This window comes from Anabrus simplex, chromosome 1 (assembly GCF_040414725.1).
Source record: "Anabrus simplex isolate iqAnaSimp1 chromosome 1, ASM4041472v1, whole genome shotgun sequence".
Classification (NCBI taxonomy): domain Eukaryota; kingdom Metazoa; phylum Arthropoda; class Insecta; order Orthoptera; family Tettigoniidae; genus Anabrus; species Anabrus simplex.
In genome coordinates this window covers 1,686,321,586-1,686,347,404 of record NC_090265.1, presented here as the reverse complement: position 1 = coordinate 1,686,347,404, position 25,819 = coordinate 1,686,321,586, and the positions used below count along the sequence as shown (strand labels likewise).

At 39.4% G+C, this 25,819-nt stretch overlaps 1 protein-coding gene across 1 annotated transcript in view; it reads left to right on the top strand.

Moving 5' to 3' along the window:
• The window catches only part of twr (signal peptidase complex catalytic subunit SEC11 homolog C twr), a 69,387-nt gene extending 43,845 nt beyond the window's left edge, over positions 1-25,542 (top strand). The window contains exon 5 of the mRNA XM_067154323.2: positions 25,004-25,542. Coding sequence (XP_067010424.1) covers positions 25,004-25,054 — 51 coding nt within the window. The 3' untranslated portion in view covers positions 25,055-25,542. The remainder of the gene's footprint in view (positions 1-25,003) is intronic.
• Positions 25,543-25,819: the final 277 nt, after the last annotated feature.

Genomic DNA, 25,819 nt, shown 5'->3' with positions numbered 1-25,819 from the left:
AACTGATAAGATATTCCGTGTCCATTATTAGTTAGGTGAATAAACTATTATGAAACAAATGGAATGGAAAGGCGTATGGCTTTTAGTGCCGGGAGTGTCAGAGGACAAGTTCGGCTCGCCTGATGCAGGTCTTTTGATTTGACATCCGTAGGTGACCTGCGCTTCGTGATGAGGATGAAATGATGTAGAAGACGACACATACACCCTGCCCCCGTGCCAGCGGAATTAACCAATTACGGTTAAAATTCCCGACCCTGCCGGGAATCGAACCCGGGACCCCTGTGGCCAAAGGCCAGCAGGCTAACCATTTAGCCGTGGAGCCGGACTATGAAACAAAGAGACTTCCCGACTCTGTGCAGGAAACAGCAGACTTGAAAGCCAATAAATATTATGCCACCAAACAACCGGCCAAAAGATCCCAATTGTCTACAAAGTTGAACGAATGTTGATAACGAGCTGGGTGTTGGTGGGAGGGGGGCCTGACACACGAACACAGAGGCATTGCGATACCCCGTGTTGGCATAAAATTGAAAGTTATTATTTTTACCTTTATACGAGCTAAACATTGTATTATCGTGTCACTCGTAATTATTACATTGCATTATTAGAACGTAGCACAAGGATGAGGAGACATGAAATAAAATTCTCGCAGGGAAAGAAATTGTTTACGTTTAGATGTGCTAGTGTTGCTACTGTGCCTTTATGACTCGCATGTAATACCCCAATATTTTCCCATGCACTAATTTCTGCAACTTCGAACCTGCGTTTCTTTTCTTCATTGCCTATAACATGAAGAGGATTAACTCTTTCCCGTGGGTTGCGTAGTAAAGCGTACTCGACTTTCAAACAGACTTCCTCTGCTATCTGTCCGCTAAACATATAGCTTTTTGGAACCAGTGAATTCCCTACGCTTCCTAGATACAACTGGCATGCACAGAATCCTAAAATAAAGTGTTCTTTTATACGTTTTCTTAGAAAGACGAGACAGTTGACTGAATGTAAACAAATTGCAGCAACATGGCTGCTCATAACAGTTGAGTGTGGAGGATATTTGTTACAAATTAGATCAATCAATATGTTGACAAATACAATGTTAGTGAGTTTGAAGTTGTAGGTGTGATAATAAAAATGGTATGGGAAGCGGTTGGGATAGGATATGAATCTGAGGGAAATCGTAATACGGCACAAGACACGAAATGTTCATTCAGGTACCGCCTCCTTTTAAAATTGTACAAAACATAATTATCAGTTTTAATTCTCCAGTTAATTCTGTTTTGGACTATGGGCCTCTACGTAATTAGATAATATTCCAACTAATGTCAATTTATCTTGCAATTCCGTTCCGTAAAAAATTGTTTATAATTTCTATGTCTGAGAAGAAGTATGAAGTGCTATCTAAATATTTTCATCCGACGGATCCCGAATATGAAATAAATTGGGAGATTCAGGGTGACTTCCTGCGTTCTCTGCATTACCAAGAAAATAAGAGCCCCCATCAGGTCCAGCAATTCAGACTGACTTCAAAAACAAGCAGTTTAACTTTATGCACCATATTGGATGCTTCTTGATGTATTATTCTGAACGGGGGGGGGGGGGGTCCTGCGTGTAATTAAGTGATCTCATTGTATCATGTTAGAATAATCATAGTGTATTTTCCATTGTTACAAAATTTGAAAGTGTTATCTTAAGTGGCTTTTACAGAATAAATTATTTAGCGAAGGTACTCCACAACTATGCCTGACAAGCAAATTATTACTCTACGTTTCGCCAGACAGTGAGTCAAAGATAATCTGTGGGAAAGGGTTAAAGCAGGAAAACAAACTCAATACTGACTTGTCCATGCTGTACTTGCGAAACAGTCAGAAACTACGCCCGTTGCCGTGACAACCAGTAGGAATGCAGGGGCGATATAGGCCTATGAATAGGTTCTAAGAATCTCTAAGAATAAGTTGCCGGATTTCCCATTTGCTGCCCTTAACTTGAAGCGGGTGTCGGGGGGTGTGAGGAGGATAGAAAGCACATGCTAACGAACTGTAGTACAAGTCTTGTCTTTTCATCTTGTAAGCCTAAGCTATGGATTGCCAAGCATAGTGTAGCATCCTAATTAGTGTGAATGGGAGTCAGTGAAGTTAGGTGTACTGGTAATATCAACGTACGAACGTTCTAAGTGAAAATGAGCAAAACTCAGAGGAAAGTGATCAAGCGAAAGGCACTAACAATTAAAGACAAAGTGGAGATTATAAGGAAAGTGGAGTCATCTACACTTTCCCGTGTTGCTTTGGCGAAGGAGCTGGGGATGCTGCTGTCTACTTTGAACGGCATTATAGCGAAGAAGGAAGAGATCTTGGCTTCTGCAGTGAATACTTCAGCAAATTGCAAGAAAGTTAAATCTGGAAAGTACGATGAAGTAGAACAAACTCTTCTTATATGGTTTAAACAGCAGCGAAGTTTAAACATACCTTTGAGCGGGACTGTTGTGAAGGAGAAAGCCGAAGAAATTGCGTGCAAATTAAAGGTACCTTTTACCACATTGAACGGGTGGCTGGACCGCTTTAAAAATCAAGCATGTATTGTTTACAAAACAATTTGTGGTGAAGCAGTGAGTGTAAGTGCGGAGGAAAGGGGAGCGTGGAAGGAAACTGTTCTGCCTGCTAAAATAAGCAGTTACAAACATTGCAACGTTTTTAATCTCGCAATTTACTTAATTTGCCCCGTGGCAAAATTCTCCCTTCAAAACTAGAGAGTTATCCAGGATAAGCTGGTAAAAAAGTGCGAATTCGAGATTCAGAGTCTGTTTGCATTCTTATTTACCGTTTTCCACCGATCATAGTTACTTTTTAGAAACTGCCTCATGCCTGCTTTATCAGCCATATGGTACTGCCTAACAGTCCTACTTTTAAGACCTTCCTTTCTATCACATTTATTTTTAACTACCACAAAAACAGCTTCATGATCACTAATACCATCTATTACTTCAGTTTCCCTATAGAGCTCATCTGGTTTTATCAGCACCACATCCAGGATATTTTTCCCTCTGGTTGGTTCCATCACTTTCTGAATCAGCTGTCCTTCCCATATTAACTTATTTGCCATTTGTTGGTCATGCTTCCTGTCGTTCGCATTTCCTTCCCAATTTACATCTGGCAAATTCAGATCTCCCGCTACAATCACATTTCTTTCCATGTCGTTTCCCACATAGCTGACTATCCTATCAAATAATTCCGAATCCGCATCAGTGCTACCCTTTCCCAATCTGTACACTCCAAATATATCAAGTTGCCTATTATCTTTAGATATGAGCCTTACACCTAGAATTTCATGTGTCTCATCTTTAACTTTTTCGTAGCTTACAAATTCTTCTTTCACCAGAACGAACACTCCCCCTCCCACCATTCCTATCCTATCTCTACGATACACACTCCAGTGCCGTGAGAAAATTTCTGCATCCATTATATCATTTCTCAGCCATGATTCAACTCCTATTACAATATCTGGTAAATGTGTGTGGCAAATTTAAAAGATGTCTTTGATGAAGAATGGTGGAAAGACAAGCAGAGATGGGGATCAATGAAAATGAAAAGTCCTGTAAATGTAAATACAGTATACAGCAAAACAAACAGTACTGAGATTACAAACACTGCTATCAACATCATGTCAGAAACCTACCACTGCAACGACAGTGAATGCAGCAAGATGGAGCTACAGCCTACACTGCAAGGGTGTCACTCGCCCTTCTGTAACAATTAATGACCGTATTTACTCGTGTATTAGAACCCCCTTTTTTTTCTTTCCACTTTTACAGCCAAAAAAGTAAATGTGATAACCTCAAATTTTGTGCGGTGAACATGACTTAGGCTTACATATAAAGTAAATATAATCAGTTTTAGTTACTCATATCATGTCATTCGTTTTGTCTCATTAATTCCTCTGATTAGGTTGACGTCAGGAAGGGCATGCGGTTATAAACTTGCTATGAAGATTCGTCTCGCTTCATACTCGACCCTGTACAGAAAAGGGATAAGGGTACCGTATTATATTATGCAATATTGATACGAAAGAACTTCATGGCCAGTCATTCGCGTCTGTCATTTGAGCAGTAGGCCTACCACACAGTAAACCTGAGTAAACCTAATCACTGCTTTCATTTGAATTAATCGTATTGTGCCGTCAACTTTCCTGCTACCGGCATGTCGTTATTCCAAATGACGCCATCTTCACTGCCATCTCGTCAGCCATGCATTGAGAGCATTTGAAGTCCCGTCTTTTTTTAATTAGTTTCATTCCAGACTGTTAGAGTCCAAACAGTGAGTATTTATTCCCAAGTGGCGTCTGGAGATGGTCTCTGATATTTCCAGTTGGTGTATGTGTAGCAGAAACCACTCTTTCGAAATAAAGCCGTGCTGTAAAAAGCGTGCCAAACAACCGCTGATAACTAACGTATGTTACAAGTTGTACTTCTGAATGTAATACATAGCAACTGGAAGCGTTCTTTGGATAACTTATACTGTTCAAAGTCAGACCCTTATTTTTAAGTATATTTCGTGATGTTCTCCACATTTATCACATCAGGATTTACCTAAACTGCTGTAAATGGGATGAGAGAGACTGCTCTGTTTAGGTTAGGTATGCCCGCATAGTGACAGTGGTTCCAGAACGGGAAGATTAAAAATAAATGACAGGAAAGTGTGCTGCGTTTATGCATATCTACAAGTGTGACAATAATTAGTTTTAATAACATAATGTTTAATTTCATACAATCGTCTCAATTTTTTAACGCATAGTATGTTTTGTTTAGCATCTCCGAAAATCATTAAGTGGGGATGTAAAATAATAATTATTATTATTCATGAGCTACGTTGGCGAGTAAAACAGTCGTTATGATTGGATTGTTTTTATCACGTTTTAAACCTACTTCGCTCCATAAAAACCTATCCCTACTGGCCTGAATTAAGAGAGGTTCTACGGTTACTGTGTTAATGATCTCGCCTGCTGTAATAATAGCAACAACTGTGAATATTGCTTAACCAGAGTAAACTAGTTTCCACATCCCGAGGTGGTGCAGCTCTTTTTAGACAGGCCTCCAGTGGAAGATTTGCATGCCCGGTACCATTTTTACTGCATATCAACCTTCCTGCCATTCGTAAATATCTGGCAATACGGTACCGGGAATCGAAGTCAGGCTCCCAAGAACGGCAGCTAATTGTGCTAACCCTTATGCTGGCGAACATTCTTGACTACAAAACACAGGCATAGGCCCTATCTGGTATATACATAACTGATGCCTGCTTGTAATGCGCGGGTCGGATACAAAACTATTCACGTATTTGTACGTCATCAGATCTGCAGTGGGCCTATGCTACAGAGGCGGACATCTCTTAACTACGGAGCACAGATGTATTGCATGACTTCGGCGCATGTTTCCATTGCGTGGGTCGTACGAACGAAACTATTCATAAATTTGTGTGATGTCATCGGAGCTGCAGTAAGGCTTGTACCCGCTTCGAAGCAGAATCGTTGTTCTCTGACGAATTACGATGGGGGGTCCAATACACGAGTAAATACGGTATTTTATCCCTAGTGGTTTAACATCGCACTAACACATTGAAGGTTTTCATGCCAGGACTCAAACCTACCATCTCCCAAATAAAAGTTCACAACTACGTGACCCTAACAGCATGGCCAATTTGCTCGGTGCACTTAATTTCCCATGGAAAGGAATTCCCCTGCCCATCCCATGTTCCCAGATGCCTATATATGGGGCATGCTGAAAGAATCTGTTTTCCGGTCAGATGACCCTCCGTGAATGTTCCCAAATTACAAGTGAAGATTCGACTTTTTTACGCCCTTGCGGCAACCTGTGTCCATCAGCATGTCTGACATTCTACAGGACCGTCGTGGTCAATACGCAAGATGTGAGGGTTTACATTTTGAACAGATGCTATACTGACAGATATGATTGTTGTATAACTGTTTGGTTCTTCAGTCTGTCAAAACTAATTGAGAATAAATAAAATTTAGAAAATACCTGAAAAACAACTTAATAATAATAATAATAATAATAATAATTGTATGGCCTCAGCTACCATGTGCAGGCATTTTAATTTGATGCCATCTGGCTGTCTGATCGTCAATTTTGGTGTTCCGTTTTACTCTAGGCCTGCTAGATGGCAGAATAAACCAAATCTCGCATGGGCACCTATGGCAGGTTTTTTTAATAAATTTTGTTGAGTAAACCCCAAATGTGTTAGAGAACTTTTTTATGCCAACAATGTACGACATGGAGCGTCACATAGACTTTTTTGCGCCCATCAAAAATCTGACTACCTCTCCCAGGTTTGATTCCGCTGTCTTGGGATCTGGAGGCTGACATTGTCTCACTGATTCACAAAGACAGCTAGCTAAATTAAAATTGAATGGCATATTTTGTTCTTGAAAGAACATCATCAAATTCTATCAAATTACACATTTTTTAATATTTTATTTATATAACATGAATTGAATAATTTTATTGAAGTGTAAAAACCTTCATATTACCGTTAGACCTGTGTCCACTCTTCCAATAATTGTTGAAATGTTATACCTTATATTAATGAAGTACTCCTCATGTGATTCTTCTCTCCTCATCTAAGTATGCGACATCTCATAGAAAATGCTGTAGAGAATTTGCTTTTTTCTTTTAGTCAGAAATGTGGAATTCTTTGCAAGTTAATTGTTTATTCTGGCCGATGACCTAGATGTTAGGCCCCTTTAAAGAACAATTATCATCATATTCTGGCTTTTGAGCATCCTTCTGCTGGACAATTTAGATCGCTGTCACAGGATTGGGAAACCAAGGAGAACAACTGAGGTAGTGACGGGAGGGAAAAGGCCCATCATTATAAAGTTAACGTGATATCACGAACGTGACCTTATCTGGCATGCAAAGAAATCACTGAAGGGTTCAGGTATGCTGATAACTGAATCGCTAACAACAACGAGAAAGGGGATACTAAACGCCACGCATGACCACTTAGGTCAGAAATCGGTATGGACTAAGGATGGACGAATCATTATTCTAAGCTTTGACCACGAACCTGCTATGCAGGCGTAGCAGGGGGAGAGGTGATAGTCCCAGGTGGCGGATAGAGGGGTCCTAAGCGGCTTGCCGGCGGACTTGAGGGAAATAAAATACCTCTCGCGGACCAAACACACTAATCCCTGCAGGTGGGGGACGCACATGTAGAACACACCCGCGGTATCCTTGCATGTCGTAAGAGGCGACTAAAAGGGGTGACCAAGGGATGATTGAATTAGAACCATGAAACTACTTTTGACTCGTACCATCATGCGGGGAACACCATGGATTGCCTGTACTTGCGAGTAGTACCACTAAATTAGGTACGAAATAGGTTTGTGATTCGTAGCAGTAAAGAGGCTGGCCTGGGGACTTCCAGTACCCGTGCGTCGTAGCCGGTGTGTTGTACCACTATATGAGCGACACCGTCGGTCTGCGTTGCCTGTGATTGGTGCCCACTATTTGAGGAACACCACGGGAATACAGGCGCTCGTGATTAGTACACCTAGGTGAGGAGCCTCATCGGTTTGCGTTGGCTGTGAGTGGCGCCATTTTGTGAGAAACACCATAGGTCTGCGTTCCCTGTACGAAGTGCAATACTTGTGAGTAGTACCATCTTGTGTGGAACACCATGAGTCTTTGCTACTTTTGATTAGTACCCCAACATGACAAATACCATGGTTCTACTTTACTCGCGACATGTACCATACTGTGGGGCCTTAGACATGGATTTTGCACCCCTTCAGACATCAAACATCACTGTGCTTTATAAGTGGTCCCTTAATCAGTAATACTATTATTTACCATCTTTTTTGAGTCTGATCCACTGTTTTTGTTTGTTTTTTGTTGGGTTGATGTCCATCCATTCATTCTTCATGACATTTTTTATTTTATTTTGGTCAGTGGATGAATTTGTACTTTTTGTTATTTCATTTCATACCATTAGGGGCCGATGACCTCGATGTTAGGCCCCTTTAAACAACAAGCATCATCATCTAAGCTTTGATGGGAAAAAATTACAAGTGACCACATGAGCTGACCTTAACAAAGCAGCTAGGGGGTGAAAGAGTGTAGGGAAGTAACGACAATGTGGATTAGTTTAAGTTTGTGTTATAGTGTATTATTATTGAGTGTGAATGTGATTGAGTGCATGAAAAGTCGGCGCGATATCAGAGGAGATACGGAAGTAAGAAGCATGTATTCTTCTTTGTTTCCTGCTTTGTGTGCTGTGTTATGTTGGTAGATGAATCTGTCCCTTATGTCAACGACCCACATTCCTCGCCTCCCCTCTTAACTCACCCCTCCCATACCCTGAGGCAACGGGATCCATTTTGAGGCGACAGCTGATGAATAACCCGAGAGCTCTCTCCTGTTGCCACCTAAATTCACTATCCATTGCAGCTCACCTGGAAGAACTACAGACTATTTTTGAAAATAATAAGGTGCATTGTATTTGGGAAGCTGGTTACGGGGAGATTTGCCGTCTTGTGCTGTAAATCTCGGCGGATACTCGCTCTTACGACATGACCGCACTGACAGATGAGGTGGTGGAGTAGCCTTTTACTACAGGAATATTTTAAAACGCAAGATTATCTGCACCTCCGACCCAAGCCTTCCCCTGCGACCTGAGTATATGTTTGTTAAACTCGACTGCAATAAGAAAGTATTAATAGGAATTGTATATAAGCCACCTAATACAAATATTAGACAAATGGGGGACTTCAAAGCAGCTTTAACAGATCTTATCTCAGTCTACGAAGATGTCATAGTCATGGGCGACTTTAATACTGACTTGTTAAAACAAACCAGTAAATCCGGTAAGTTGCATCATATATTCCATGCTCTAAACATGGAAAACCTACCACTTAATGCTACAAACCATGTCTTCTATCCTGACCACTCGACTCGCATATTAATTGACCTTATAATTGGAAATCAACGCCAGAAAGTCATTAAGCACGGACAGATCCCAGTTCTTGGGATTTCAACTCACGACTTACTGTACTTAAGAGACATAAAACATATTGAATTAGATGACCTACGCAATGATGCATATAACCAAATAGCTTAATATGATAATAGTGGAAACTCTCCTCACTTAGCACGCAGAGCAGCGGCGACAGCACGTAGTGCTGCCATCTAGCGGCTCGCAGGGAACACTAACATAACGCGCCATTCAAACACTACACATTTCGACTTCCAACCCAACGAAATACTGATTTTAAGACGTTTGCGTCGTTCTTGTAACATAATATAGGGAAGGAAAAAGGTGGATGTTGATCTGAATGAAGCAGTGATAAGAATAAAACAAATGTATTATCAAATTAAAACATTAGATCGTCATGTTATGACTAGGGCCTACAGTCTTCAAGAGCAAATCACACATGCAATATCTTTTTAAACTTGGTATTTTTACAGGCAATATTTTTCACTGTTGAATCATAGGTTATATTCACATATGCCTTTGAAATAGGACTTTGAAATACTTGTCAGTCAGTAATTTTACACAGCTGTTACATAAGCCTACACTATATTCATTCAATGACAAAAACCTGTCATTTAATTTTCTTCTAATCCCATCTTTGCTTTCTAACAAAAACTAAAAAGAAACTATATTCCGAAACATAATTTTAGAATTGTCATACTTTTTCATTTCTATGTGCAAGTTTCCCATCATCATCATCATCATCTGTTTACCCTCCAGGTTCGGTTTTTCCCTCGGACTCAGCGAGGAAACCCACCTCTACCGCCTCAAGGGCAGTGTCCTGGAGCTTCAGACTCGTGGTCGGGGGATACAACTGGGGAGTATGATCAGTACCTCGCCTGGGCGGCCTCACCTGCTATGGTGAACAGGGGCCTTGTAGGGGGATGGGAAGATTGGAAGGGATAGGCAAGGATGAGGGAAGGAAGCGGCCGTGGCCTTAAGTTAGGTACCATCCCGGCATTCGCCTGGAGGTGAAGTGGGAAACCACGGAAAACCACTTCGAGGATGGCTGAGGTGGAAATCGAACCCACCTCTACTCAGTTGACCTCCCGAGGCTGAGTGGACCCCGTTCCAGCCCTCGTACCACTTTTCAAATTTCGTGGCAGAGCCGGGAATCGAACCCGGACCTCCGGGGGTGGCAGCTAATCACGCTAACCACTACACCACAGAGGCGGCTATCATTATCATAAAATGACAATACATCCCTACACTCAGCATGGAGAAATTTGCTACATACCCAGCCCATGACATAATTGTCTGCATTTTTCCTGTATTATATCATAGTCATAATCAGTTACCTGATCACTTAACTCACACTGTCGAGTGACATTAGCATCAAACTTGCACTTCATCACATCATTATGAGTCAGTAGAAAGTCTGCAACATCAGATTCACAATTGCTGTCATCAGAAGCACAGATGAATTGATTTATCATAACACTCCTTATGGCACTGCGAAATTTTGTTGCATCTGGAGTTACATTGTTACCTCCTCTTGCTCTGATGATGGAAAAAATGTTTTCAATGCAGTTCTGTGTGAGCCTCCTTGTTAGCAAATAATGAAAACCATAATCACTATATAATTCAGACGACAATAGTTTCAGTGCAGAAATATTGTCTATCCAACCCTGAATACAGAGAGGGTTGCCTTCGCGGTTATTCAAAACTTTGAGTTGTTTTAGACAATCACAAATTTCATCCAGCTTTTTCATATGCCCTGAGTCATTGTTTAAGGGTCTCCTGTACTCTTTGGGGCTACTGAGACTTCAAGAATTAAAAATATCAGACAAAATATCACACATTTCTATAAACTCTGCAGTGTTTGCAGCACTTGATTGCAAAGAATTGAATGACACATGAACTAGCATTCCAGAAGCTACAGAATGGCTGAGGACCCTGGTGGCTAAACATACCCTCATACCTTTCATCTAAATCTGTCCTTCTGCTCTTCACCCACTGAGTACACCTAAAAATCGATTAAATTCATAGGTTTAATCATAACAATATTTAAAAGAAAGTATGTTCTCATAAATAGAAAAAAATACCGGCACGTAAACATTAACAGGTAGGCCTATACTCACAGCACTTTGTTGTTAGGAAATCTGTAAAACGGCTTGCGATCACTTTGTCTTCTGTAATGAAAACACCCATACACAGCACAAATAACTCTTCTTCCTGCCATTTCCAAAATCGTGATACATAACAAGCACAAAACTATCTGAAGTACAAATAATTCACTTCTGGCATACACAGCTGACAGCAGTAGCAAGAGTAGTTAGCCTCTCGAACCGCTAGATGGCACGCAGAAGCGGTGTCGCCAGTTTCTCGCTGGAGTTTCCACTATTATCATATTAAGCTATTTGATATAACTTACCGTGGGATGACATACGTAATCTTCATGACATTGACTCAAAAGTAAACAGATTAAACTCTTAAGTGCTGAACTTGTATGACAAACGTGCTCCAGAGAGGCGGGTAAAATTTACCCGCTCCTCTTCTCCTTGGCTGATGACCGAGATAAGATCTGCTATGGCCAGCCATGACCATTGGTTCAGACAGTTCAGACGAACGCGTGACAAGGATGACTTTGAGCAATACAGGAAACTGAGAAACATAGTTAAACAGCTAATTAGAAACAACAAATGCCACTACTTTCAACAGTTAGCAGGAAAAAATAATTTAAACCAAACATGGAAGAAGCTACGATCTTTGGGCATAGGCAAAGCCGTAGAAGAGCACATTCCCACCATATCTCTAGATACGTTAAATAATTACTTTTCTCAGCCTAAGTCGGACCAGTTCCATTACAGGCTAATCCCACAAACTTAGCATGCCGTTCCGAGCGCAACCAGTTCTCTTTCCACACCGTTAGCGCAAATGATGATAAACGTGTGCTGTACTCTATCACTTCCTATGCGACAGGTAATGACGGTATCTCGATAAAATTAATTAAAAACATCATCGGTGCTGTACTGCCAATACTGACTCACGTATTCAACCACTGCCTGACCAATGGAGTATTCCTAATGTTTGGAAAGACGCACTAATAGGGCCAATCCCAAAAAACGCTACCTTAGATTCTCCAACAGATTACCACCCCTCGCGAAAGCACTCGAACGTCTGATTCATGCACATATCACTGTATACCTGACCCAGAATTCTCTCCTTGACCCTTTTCAATTCGGCTTTAAAAAAGGACATAGTACCACGACAGCATTGCTCCAGGTTACGGACGATATCAGACATGCAATAGACCAATGATGTGACTGTAGCAACACTACCGGGCGAGTTGGCCGTGCGCGTAGAAGCGCGCGGCTGTGAGCTTGCATCCGGGAGATAGTAGGTTCGAATTCCACTATCGGCAGCCCTGAGGATGATTTTCCGTGGTTTCCCATTTTCACACCAGGCAAATGCTGGGGCTGTACCTTAATTAAGGCCACGGCCGCTTCCTTCCAACTCCTAGGCCTTTCCTATCCCATCGTCGCCATAAGACCTATCTGTGTCGGTGCGACGTAAAGCCCCTAGCAAAAAAAAAATGTAGCAACACTACTAGACCTAAGCAACGCCTTTGACACAGATAGCGCTGGGTTACTACTGCTAAAACTCCGTAGTCTCAACTTTAAGGAGACATCTCTTAAATTTTTTAGCTCCTATCTTACTGACCGTTGGCAACGAGTATCAGTGGGAACAATGTACTCAGGATGTCATAACAAGTCAAGAGGTGTCCCGCAGAGGTCGATTTTGGGCCTTTTTTGTGAACGACATTGAAATATAGCAAGTACCATATCTATGCAGATGATCTTCAGATTACCACTCATATCCACAAGACATAGATGTAGCCATTGACAAAGTAAATTTTGACTTACAACGAATGAATGACTATGCCAAAAATAACAGCTTGTTAATAAATCTTAGCGAAACTCAGACTAGATTGATTGATTGATTGATTGATTGATTGATTGATTGATTGATTGATTGATTGAAACCGTAGTACAGGCTTTCGGGAAGCTAAATATTCATTTATAGGAAGGGGAGTTAGGGATTGGAATAACTTACCAAGGGAGATGTTCAATAAATTTCCAATTTCTTTGAAATTATTTAGTAAAAGGCTAGGAAAGCAACAGATAGGGAATCTGCCACCTGGGTGACTGCCCTAAATGCAGATCAGTATTGATTGATTGATTGATTGATTGATTGATTGATTGATTGATTGATTGATTGATTGATATTATATTTGGTACCAAAAGAAACCTTAACTTATTAAAAAGTAGACATGTACCCCCAATTATTTTAAATAATACTGTCGTGCCCTATTGTGCATCAGTAAGAAACTTAGGTGTTATAAAGACAGAGACACTAAATTGGACTGAACAAGTGACAAATACATCCCGTAAAGTGCAGAAATCTTTTTTTCCTGTCAAACGCTACTCTACCATATGTCCAAAACATCTTGAAATACAACTGGTAAAATCCCTAATCTTACCAATTCTAGACTACTGCGACACTGTGCTTACAGACATAATAAAGACAGTAACAAGATGCTTGAACACCGGGCGAGTTGGCCGTGAGCGTAGAGGCGCGCGGCTGTGAGCTTGCATCCGGGAGATAGTAGGTTCGAATCCCACTATCGGCAGCCCTGAAGATGGTTTTCCGTGGTTTCCCATTTTCACACCAGGCAAAATGCTGGGGCTGTACCTTAATTAAGGCCACGGCCGCTTCCTTCCAACTCCTAGGCCTTTCCTATCCCATCGTCGCCGTAAGACCAATCTGTGTCGGTGCGACGTAAAGCCCCCTAGCAAAAAAAAAAAAAAAAAAGATGCTTGAACGGAGTTTAAACACCTGTATTCGATTTATATTTAAGCTGCGATATGATTCTCACATTTCACCTTATTATAGGGAGTTGTCATGGCTTCGTGTTCACGAGCGTCGCAGTCTTTGCATGGAGTTCTGAACTCAGGTGTACCGAATTATCCCTCATCAAATTTTAATTACCTCTCCTCCTATCATAACCACGATACACAATCTGGCTCCTGTTTAACAATATATCTCAGTCACTCCAGGATTTATAACCGCTAGGCTGTGGAATACCCTCCCTGCTACCATTAGGGATTTACGTTCTCATAGGAGATTTAAGATCGATTGCCGAAATCACTTGCTGAATACCTCTAGCTGACTTGTTTGATGTGCGTAGTGTGAATGAGTGTGTGAATGAGCTTATTTTCATAAAAATTAGAAATGTATTTGCTAGTAGGTTTTTACTGTGTTTCCTTCTTTTATTATTACTAGTGTTAGTTTTAAAATTATTACATGTTCATTTATATTGTCATGTTGTACATTTCATAATTATTTATTTTATTACTATCTTCATATTTGCTATTAGTACTATATTATTTTTAAAAAAGATTTGTTGTATTTAAAAAATTATATGTATGTTAATTATTTTAAATGTTGTGGTTAAGTGTAAGAGAGGGCCTTGAGCCCTAACTTCGCCACGAATAAAGACAAATTACTTACTGCATGTTAGGCCCTCTGGTCTGGGTAGTTACTTGTTGCTTGGTGGTGTTATTTGTAAAAGATGACTCCTTCACCTTTTTGCAATGAAGAACACAATGTGTTGTTCATTGTCCCTCAGCTGTTTGTACAAAAACGGGCACATGGACAGAGTTGTAGGTATTGATTATTTCAAACTTCTCGAGACTTCTTTGTACTTCACTGGCCATATTGCATGTATTTTATACAATGATGTCACCTCTTGCCAGAGATTTGCAGGGGTTAATAAACTGTAGAAAAGCCTCCAATCTCACTGTAATATAGACTGAAGTTCATTTTGAATACAATGTGTATTTAAAATTTAGAATTGGATCGAGGGTATTTTCCTTAGACCTAATGTTTAACTTATTCATTATGGGTGGGAACTAGCTTACACTTAACTGTTCTGGTTATAAGTGAGATGTAGTTTACATTTGCCAGATTAGTGAAGCATATGGTACCTATCCCTACTTTATGCTTGCCCATACTGATTTAGTACGTGAATCTGGGTTTTCCAAAATGCATCTGGAAACATCTTTTTTTCAGAAATTATATGAAGTTTGATCAATTATTATTTTGGGTACAGTATATTGAGGTCAGTACTTTTAGTGCAGCTGATGTCTATAAACATACAAGAGCATTCTTTCGCTACATTTATTTGCATTGTTTTGCTAAATTTGGCCTTCCTAGACATCGTTGGAATATTATTCTACTGTTCAGTCAGCAGGACTGGATAGAACAGAAGTGGTTTTCTCCTAAGTACTTGACGAAGGGTTCTGCTTCTAAATGTGATCTACTGTCATATTCACATACCCATTTAGTCAAATGTTTGATGAATCAGGTGAGTGGGTTTTTAACAGAGACTTGAAACTATTAATACTTTGTTGTGAAAATGTTGTATAAATAAGTGTAAAATTATATATGTTGTTTTGTATTCTTCATTAGACTCAAGACCCTCCCTCTCCACTGCTACCTATATTATCCATCGTTTCCCTAGTAAGGTATCGTGAGCACGTATGTGTATTCTCGCTGATGTGAACTTGATGTCAAAGTTTCTTTGTGTTTTTCCTGTGTATATTTCTGTTTTGCCCTTGCTGTGGTGAAATGTGCAAATTATCTTTCCCACGTCCTAACCTCTGCAGTCTTGTTGATGTTGCATGTTCTTGAGTGGTGGCTCTGGCAAATTCTTGTCATTATATTAAACACATTCCATTTGTCTTGATTGAAGAAGTAAGGTGTTGGCAGAAGTAGAAGTAAGGTGTTGGCAGAAGTAATCTCTGTATAGAGAAGTAAAGTATGGGGATAACTAATAATAATATTGGTTGTATGTCCAACTAACTACTTTTGTGGTTTTTGGAGACGCAGAGGTTCTGGAACTTTTGTCCCAAAGGAGTTCTTTTACGTACCAGTAAGTCCGCTAACACAAGGCAGGATTAGTTGAACCCCTTCAAATACCAGCCAGGATCAAACCTGCCAACTTGGCTCTACCATCTGAGCTACTCAGCCCAGCATTGAGATTTAAACCATAGCAAATATAGTAGAAGTCCACTATAGCAAGTACAGGATATAGCGAGAACTCTGTTATAACGACAGCTTTTGTCTGTCCCTTGGAAATTCCTATATTTAACTGTGTATTATTATCCTTCGGTTGCAGCGAGAACCTTATCACTTGATGCATCCGTTATTACGAGCGATTGAGCATGCGTAATTTTTTCCATTATCAATATTAATGCACTCCAGTGATTATGTTGAATGTGATTGATCATTTTCGATATAGATTTTTTGCTATGTGCACTAGCGAACTCTCTCATCGACATTCAAACTCAAAGGAGATATCGGAGTCAATTAGTAATACTCGTCGACTAGTGTTCTATAAGCACAATTCGAAATAAAAGAGAACATGTTTTCTTAATAAAGGCGTAAATAACGTGGCCGATAGCAGTAGTTAACTCATTAAAAATAAAGGCTGAACTAAAAAATTGCTTAATTTTAAAACTATGTTCTGAAATTAAGTAAGAATGTGATTCACCTCAAAATACGGTGCAGAGTGGATGACTGATTTTGGAGCTTAGTTTATTCAGTAAAACCTCGTTGGGCGTTTCTACAGGGGACAAGGAAAGATAATGCGTTAAGCAAGAAAACATACTATTGAATACACGAATAAAAACTATCCAACATGAATATATGTAAACACTAGACATGTTTTTTCCCCGACATGCATGCATTTTACGTTGTGTATGCATGGGTATAGTGAAAGATATGGGCTACCTAACATTTCTAAAGATGCGCTGAGAGTATTGAAAGGCGTGAAAAAGACAAGAGAAAAAATATGAAAACCTTTTCCAGTGTATTCCAAAGGTGTGTCAAACACCTGGCAACAAATATAAAAACATTTGCTGTGGGGTCCCATAAAAGTATCAGTGCTTTATTGCAGATCACATGCTTTCTAAAACAAATGTCATCTGAAGCGTTATATTTCGGACCAGAGGGTTAAACATTGTTTTCTGGTCACGCTCTTCGACCATGAATTGTTTGAAGATTAAACTCAGCCATGTGCAAGAAAAATTACTTTGACCATCATCTTAAATGCAACAACACTTCGATCAACTCGAATCAAAACGCGAAGATACGAGTTTCAGCATGCGCTCCACCATTGAAAGATGTGGGTACCTGTCCACTTCCTGCGTTTTGTCTTCATTAGTAAGCGATTTCACAATATTTTCAGTATCTATAACATGGCTACAAGAAGACAAAATATGCTAGTCAACTTCACACGATTATCTTCCTAATCCGTACGTAGTCTATCATGCCAAAAATATTCACTACCCTTCACTGTGTCACTCAACACTTAATGAATTTCTAACTTCAGAATAGAATGTGAAATACAAACACAAACAGGCGTACTGGGTTATTCAGCAATATTGGTGAAAACCAGAAAGTAAAACTGGCGTTTCCTGGGGTTATTGGCTTACTTCCTGGAGCTATAATTTACTCTCTAAATTTCCGGAATTCAAGACCATTTCCCATTTTCGCATTACTTTCCTCGATCTGGCTCCTGTGGCAAGGGCTGTAATCTGTGTTGGAAATCAAGGTTCCTTTCACAAGGGATGACAAATAATTTCAGGGCTGGGAAAAATTTTATAGTACTCACCAGTAGTAATGAAAAATGTTCACGCGATAAATGAGGTATGTTTAAATAGATTTAATATTATGTGAATCAGGACTTCAAATATACAACGTACTAAGCGAGAAATAGTCTTAATGAGGAATGCTCTGCTAGGTTTCACTGTATTTTCTCGCGTCTGGTCAAATTTAGGAACGGCTATTCCCGAGCAGTTTTCATGTTACATATAAGTTTAAGTTAGGTTAGGTGACTCTGTTTGAATTTTGAAATACTGAAACGTTTGCCATAGCAGCCACTGGAGTGATGCTACTCCAATTTTTCAGAATGAAATTGAACATACACATTCATGTTGTCCCGGAATTAGAAAAATACCTTACAAGTAAGCCGTAGCATAGAAATCTGCGAAAACACAAGTTTTTGAACAAACGGATTGCTGTTATTAATTCTCGCTATAACTGACTTCTACTGTATTTATTTCTCATTATTTTGTTAGAACAAGTGCATATCATTCAGCAATGTACCATGGCAGTATTTCGAAGTTAGATTTAACTGTTGCAGAATCTGGGTCTTTTAGATACTTAGGATCATCGTAAGTGTAATAGAGATATTTCCAGATTGGGTAAAATTTCTGTTGACCAGTCATGAAGGATAGGTTAGGTATCCAACATGGTGCAGCACAGACAGCGCCACAGATAATAAGGATTGCCAATGTCTGCAAAGTAAGAGAAGACAACAGCATTGGTCAGTACAAGATCATTAGCCCGGAGCCATGAGCCCCCAGGTTTGGGCAGTGAAGTGACCAACAGGCCTCTAGCATCCTCTGGTGTCCTGTTAGAATATGACGAAAAGTGAAGTTATCGGTACACACCATGACAAATTCTAACTGCACAGTTTTTTTTTTTTTTTTTTTACCCAGTGTGGCAGCCCTGTTAGCACACTTGATGCAAGCTCTATCAGTGACAATAGAAAAATTGTCTTCATCACAGCTGGTCAATAGCAACACAGAAAATTGTCACGTTTCTCAGATCTAGTCTCCATTGTAATTCTTCTGTACTGTATTACTTGCAGCATTGTTGGTATTCCTATCTTAAATATTATATCCTTTTGTGCTGTCCCACAGTTGTGTACTTGTTGAATTAAATGTGAAGGAATAGATAAACCCGTTTATTTCGGTCCATGTAACTCAAACTCCCTTTAGTAAAAAAAATAAAAGGCACACCTTGCTAAGAATATGCGTATCAGCAGACAGAAATTATTCCAAATTCCTCACACTGCTTCAAGCCTCGTGCTGAAAATTCACTGGCTGGGAAAAGAAACCAACTTAAATTTCCTTACAATTTTTTTAAGTTCAAACGTAATTTACGATGGAGTAATGCATGTTTTAAGTGTCCAGCTCCATGGCTAAATGGTTAGTGTGCTGGCCTATCACTGTTAAGTATGCTTTTATTGTTTTACTAGCTGATGTACCCGTGCTTCGCTACGGAATTCTACATTGTATGCAGAATTCTAGGTTAGGTAGTGTACACGTTGTGAGCAAGATTCTCTTAAATTGTATAGCTCTTAACGGTACCCTAGAAACGCGACGGGAGGTCACCAAACATCTTTTCTCATATGAAGCATGAAGGAATTTTCACTGTAATGGTAGACCCAGTTTCATACCGTCAGTCACAATCAGGTTGGGATATTTTCATTATAATGCCTTTTTGCATTCTCAGAAAGACTGTCTTAGTGGTTTTCCTAACTGAAATGAACATACAATGACGTCAATAGGAATGGCGCGATTAAAAGCAATGCTTTCATATTACGAAATACTCGTTCAAATGAAACGCCACACAATTTCTCACTTTTAACGAACAGGACTACGCTGCCTATCTAAGTCCAAAGTTCCAGACCTGGAATGACCAAACCGCAGACAGCCGTGATCCATGAACACTCTTGGGCTTTCTTCGGTGGGGAGAGGGTTGAATAGTGGAGACTCTCAGGGCAAAACCTATGCCCTATTACTATTGTTTCCTAGGAGTACCCGATAAGTCGGAAAATATCAATTCACTACAATGGCAGTGGAAAAATCTGACTTGAAGGCAAATTTTTCCTCCAAGCCAGAAGAGAAATCCCTCTTCACTGCTAGTTTGGAATAAATTGAATGTAGAATTTAATAACAGTGAAAAGAAAGAAGCTTTCCTTAAGAAACGGCTCTTTTCAGAGTTGAATTTTGAGTTATTTAGTGAATAGTGTAGTGCTATAATTAGGAAAAGGCCTAAATTGTTATTCTAGACCAGGCCATACTACTACTACCACCACAACCACCACCACCACCACCACTAAGTGAGGCTCTGCCTTAAGTATGCACACTGCTCATTCAAAACAGCGCGTCAGAGTAGGGATCGAATAGCTGAAATACTATGATGAACCAGTGTGTTACGTACCAGCTGTATCAGAAAATGTATGAACCAGAGGAATGGGATGCTAAAGAAGAAAGTTTTCTAACTCCCCGGCTATTTCCTGCCAATATTCAGTCAGGCTGTTATACTCGGTACGCAGCAGTAATCCTATCTATCGGAGTTGAGAGGCAGCATAAGAGACAAAGAACATCACAATAAACAATGGTCAATTTAATGTTATTGTTGATCAATGTTATGCACTTTCAATATTATAGGCCTTCATATTTCGTTTTCTTCCGACTCTGAAATACCACTCTCATCATAGTCGGTACGGTAAAACTGAATAAAAGATAAATGATCGGAAATTGTATTCTTTATAATTTTTTAATATTGTACTTTTCAATAGGACCAATAACATTGGTATTTAAAAATTACATTTTAGGCACCTTCCCCTAAACTACAATTTCATCCAGGATGAATAAAATTGTTTATAGCTTAGACTGTAGTTTCTTATTCTCCGACTCTATATACCGATCTTCATTAAATTCTGTTAACCCATTTTCTCGTGGCTCGGCGTTGATATGGACTTAGCAACAAAAGATACAAATTCATGAATATCTGTGTTATCACAGCCGGTACGGTAAAATGTATAAGACATAAATGGTCAGAAATTTAATTCTGTATAACTTCGGTTATGTAGTATTTATCGATACAACAACTAATAATATAAATATTTGAGAATTACATTTAGGCCTTCCCCTAAACTACCATTTCACTCATCGTAAATAAACTTACTTATAGCTTAAATTATAGTGGCTCATTCTCCGACTTTGCATACCAATTTTCAATGAAATAGGACCACTAATAATGTAAATATTTAAAAATTAAATTTTAGGCCTTCCCCTAAACTACCATTTCACTTAGCGTGAATATAATTATTCATAGGCTAGATTGTAGCAACATATTCCTCGACTTTGCATACCAATTCTTATTAAGATAAGACTACTAAAAACATAAATATTTGAAAATTAAATTTTAGGCCTTCCCCTAAACTACCATTTCTATCAGCGTGAATAAAATTATTTATGGCCTAGATTGTAGCGACTTACTCCCCGACTTTGCATACCGATTTTCATTAAATTCTCTTTGGCCGTTTTCTAGTGATGCGTGGTGTACATACAGACAGGCAGAAATTACGGAAATGTAAAAAGTGCATTTCCAGGTTACTGTGGACATGACCGATACAGAAATACCATTCTTTTCAAATTCTGAGCAATGTACAGACTAAACTCTTATTTTATATATATAGATTGTCTGCATTAGCTAGTGATGAGATGCATGGGCCTTCTAATGGTGCACTTTCACAAACTACGAAAGATCTTTTTCAAAACCAAGTATTTTTCCGTGCTGAACATCTGCTATGCAATATTGCTTCATTGCCTTGCTTCAGGTTGGAAAGTGTAACAGCGATCAACAATGGTTAGTGTGTAATTTGAACGTTACGTTTAGTTGAAAGCATGCCTCTTAACACCCACAGATGCTGCAAAAACTGTCGCCCTTATTGATGATGGGTGCAGCCTCTCTTACGCTGTCGCTACAATAGGTGCTCTGCACAGTGTGACACAAGAGGCAGTGAAACAGTTTCAGAAAATGCACAGTTACTCCAGAAGGCCTGGATCTGGCAGAAAAGGGAAGACTTTGGCCTGAAATGACTGATTTCTAGTTATCCAGGTTATAAGAGATGCTATACAACTGCAGTTGAAGCACAGAATCAACTCTTGTATGTGCAAGCTGCGAACATGAGTGAAACGACTGTTCAGTGATACCTTAGGGAACAAAATCTCACAACCTGCTGCAGAACAATCTGCCCAAACAGCTGCAAACCACCAGTCTCGCTCATCAGTACGCCCAACGGACCATGGAGCAAAGTGTTCTCAGGCGAGTCTTATCTTCTCTGAAATCTTCATATGGTAAGGAAAGAAAATAGTATGGATATCATCTGGAGACCAGGAGTTAGACAAGGCTGTAATCTTTCACCTTTGCTGTTTGTAGTTTATATGGATCATATGCTGAAAGATATAAAATGGCAGGGAGGGATTCAGTTCGGTGGAAATGTAGTAAATAGTTTGGCCTATGCTGACAACTTGGTCTTAATGGCAGACTGTGCCGAAAGCCTGCAGTCTAACATCTTGGAACTTGAAAATAGGTGCAGTGAGTATGGTATGAAAATTAGCCTCTCGAAGACTAAATTGATGTCAGTAGGTAAGAAATTCAACAGAATTGAATGTCAGATTGGTGATACAAAGCTAGAACTGGTCGATAATTTCAAGTATTTAGGTTGTGTTTTTTCCCAGGATGGTAATATAGTAAGCGAGATTGAATCAAGGTGTAGTAAAGCTATTGCAGTGAGCTTGCAGTTGCGATCAGCAGTATTCTGTAAGAAGGAAGTCAGCTCCCAGACGAAACTATCTTTACATCGGTCTGTTTTCAGACCAATTTTGCTTTACGGGAGCGAAAGCTGGGTGGACTCGGGATATCTTATTCATAAGTTAGAAGTAACAGACATGAAAGTAGCAAGAATGATTGCTGGTACAAACAGGTGGGAACAATGGCAGGAGGGCACTCGGAATGAGGAGATAAAGGCTAATTTAGGAATGAACTTGATGGATGAAGCTGTACGCATAAACCGGCTTCAGTGGTGGGGTCATGCGAGGCGAATGGAGAAGGATAGGTTACCTAGGAGAATAATGGACTCTGTTATGGAGGGTAAGAGAAGTAGAGGGAGACCAAGACGATGATGGTTAGACTCTGTTTCTAACGATTTAAAGATAAGAGGTATAGAACTAAATGAGGCCACAACACTAGTTGCAAATCGAGGATTGTGGCGACGTTTAGTAAATTCTCAGAGGCTTGCAGACTGAACGCTGAAAGGCATAACAGTCTATAATGATAATGTATGTATGTATCATCTGGAGAGTAGTATGCAGAGTGCATATTCTCCATTAGGACACATTTGGCTGAGACTCTGTGATGGTTTAGGACTGCATCTCCATGGAGGCTCAGACAGAATTAGTTATAAACAAAAATTATGATTAAGTTTTAGGGAAAGTATAGATATTTTACTTGTCTTAAAATTAGTTTAAATGATCTGATTTTGTGTGTCCCAAGTTCATAAATGTGTAATCTCTTGAGTACAATAACACATGTGTTCTTTCTAGGATTACTTCATAATTTACATTTCAACATGAATCTTTTTTCAAGTGATCAGATTTTTGGTAGTTTAGACCTCTTTTGTATTTTTCTGTCCTTGTCCTAGAGTCTATACAAACAAAAATCTTTGAGTTCTGTTCAAAATACGTAATGCAGACCAATTAACACATTCACTACCATACATGTCAATTGACATTCACTGTTTTAACTGCCATCAGCACCAATCACATCTATTCATGTTTTAAAACATTGATTCAAAGGTAGCTGCTTATATTTACCACTTTGGCATTCAGTTGTAGCAAAACTTTCAATATTGATCAGTGAATCTTTGATTTATCGATTTTTGTGCTTAGTTTGATAGTTTGAATTAATTATATCATTTTCTAAAGTCAAATGAGATTGAACTTGTAGATCTTAGTAACAAGCGATGAACTTGACTACCTCTGCATATAATTGGTGACTTAAAAGGCTTGTTAATTCTGAAGAAATTAATAATGCTTTGGAAGAAATAGTTGCAGGTAACATTTCAGATGAAATGAAATGGCTTTTAGTGCCGGGAGTGTCCGAGGACAAGTTCAGCTCGATAAAATTTTAATGCCAGCTGATGCAGTGACTGATAAAGTGAAGTAATTTTTAGGCATCTGGTTGCTTACAGGTGTTGCAAACAAACCTAAAGTACTTTAGAAAGGTATTGATCTACCTCACACATATCTTTTGTAAAACTATGTCAAGTAGCAGAATTAATGTAATCCTAAAATTTTTGAACATTTCACTGAATTCTGTCCACTAGTTGTATTTAGAAACTAAGTTGTAAATATAACTTTGTAAAAATAGTAAGAAATTGACAAAAATGACTGGTTCAGGGAGATCTGACACGCACCACTGAACATGGCAGTGGTACAACTCTTAGCACTAATTAGAAGAGATCCAGTACTTTTCAAACAATGAAGGAACAGCAGGAGGAAGGAAATGCGCACAGAGGGTATGAAAATGAGACACTCTTGGTCGCAAAGCTAATACTTGCAGGATCAGAAAAAAAAAGGAGTTGATGAAGGGAGGACATCAAAGTGAGGAGCCTAACAGAAGGAAGTGGAAACAATGCCAGGACTCAGCTAAGGGCCCCGTGGCCACCAACCTACGTTCCCTGGTCAAGAGCCCGTGGAATACTCCTTATAGTCGCCTCTTAGGACAGGCAGAGCAGGAATGGCAGTGAATGTGTTGAGCACAAGATCATTTAATTAACTAAAGAACTTGTTCCTTCCGAGAATGCTACAGTTCTGCAAAGAAGTTTTTGCTTCATGCTGTTGTACGATATCGTGGAAAATAATACTTTTTTCTGTTTTATTGGTAGGACTTTATGTTAGTCGTTGCATGCCAGCTGCCACTGCTCTTCTCTGTCAGTGTATTAGTACTGCCCCCCTGTATTAAGGAGATGGTTGGAGCTACAAATAGAATTTCACTTCTACCAAACTTGTAGAGCTATGAACAATTGAGTATTGCTGGAACTGATTTCAGGTCTTGTCTCTTTATGTTGGTACATTAATGAGGCTGTACCTCCAAAAAAAAACCAACAGGAAGCCTGTGCAGACGTAAAAGTAAGATTGCTTGATCACCTTGAAATGTGAGTCTGATTATGCAGCACTTAATGTTCTAGTGGATCAAGGTGTGGACTATAATTGGTGGAATTCATTAAATGACAGGACATTGTATTTCTGTTTCAGTATGCTGTTCTGGCCTGCTTAGGTCTCTACGTTCTTGTACATCGGGAGTAATAGTGTGCCCGTGGTGAACAGAGGAAAGAAGAAAATCAAGCATTTAACTTCATTATTGACATGTCGCCAAGAGATTTTAAAGGAAAGGTACTTAAGAATGTACCACACTGGGCAAGCACTTTTTTCCAGATAAATCGCCAACATCTCTAGTCGTTGTTTGGTTGTTGTTTTGACTACAGACATTGTCCAAACTCATGAAATTATTCATCACATGAAAATGATAAAAGATATTTATGATTCACCTATATGTAAGTTGTACAAACAAGACTTTTCTTCATTGATGTGCAATTTCATGAATGATAGTACATTCATCAGTGGTGGGTTTCTTCTCTAATTTGTTGTGGATGTCTCCTTTCTGGCAAGTGTGGACAATTTGATGTCTCATTGAGGATTTTTTTTTTCTAAATGAAACTTTTTGTATTAGAGTATGACTGATGTAATTTTTTAAATGAAAATATCTTGTTGAATAAGATGTTCTTGTTTGGTAACTGCATTTTTGATTGTGCTGCAGTGAAATATATACAGATTTAATTATAGGTATTATAAGCAGTAAGTAGGCTTGCTTCCGCCTTGGGTATCTGTACCATCAACTGAGATATAACATTAAGATTTGTCCGATGCCTCATGCGTTATTAATTGTAGACCATCATCGAGCCTTTTCCTTTCTTAACACGTTCGCGGCCAATGACACGTGCATCATGACCCCACCTTCATGTAGTGCCGGTGACAACACGTGCGTCACACTCTGCACCCTATATTAAAGCT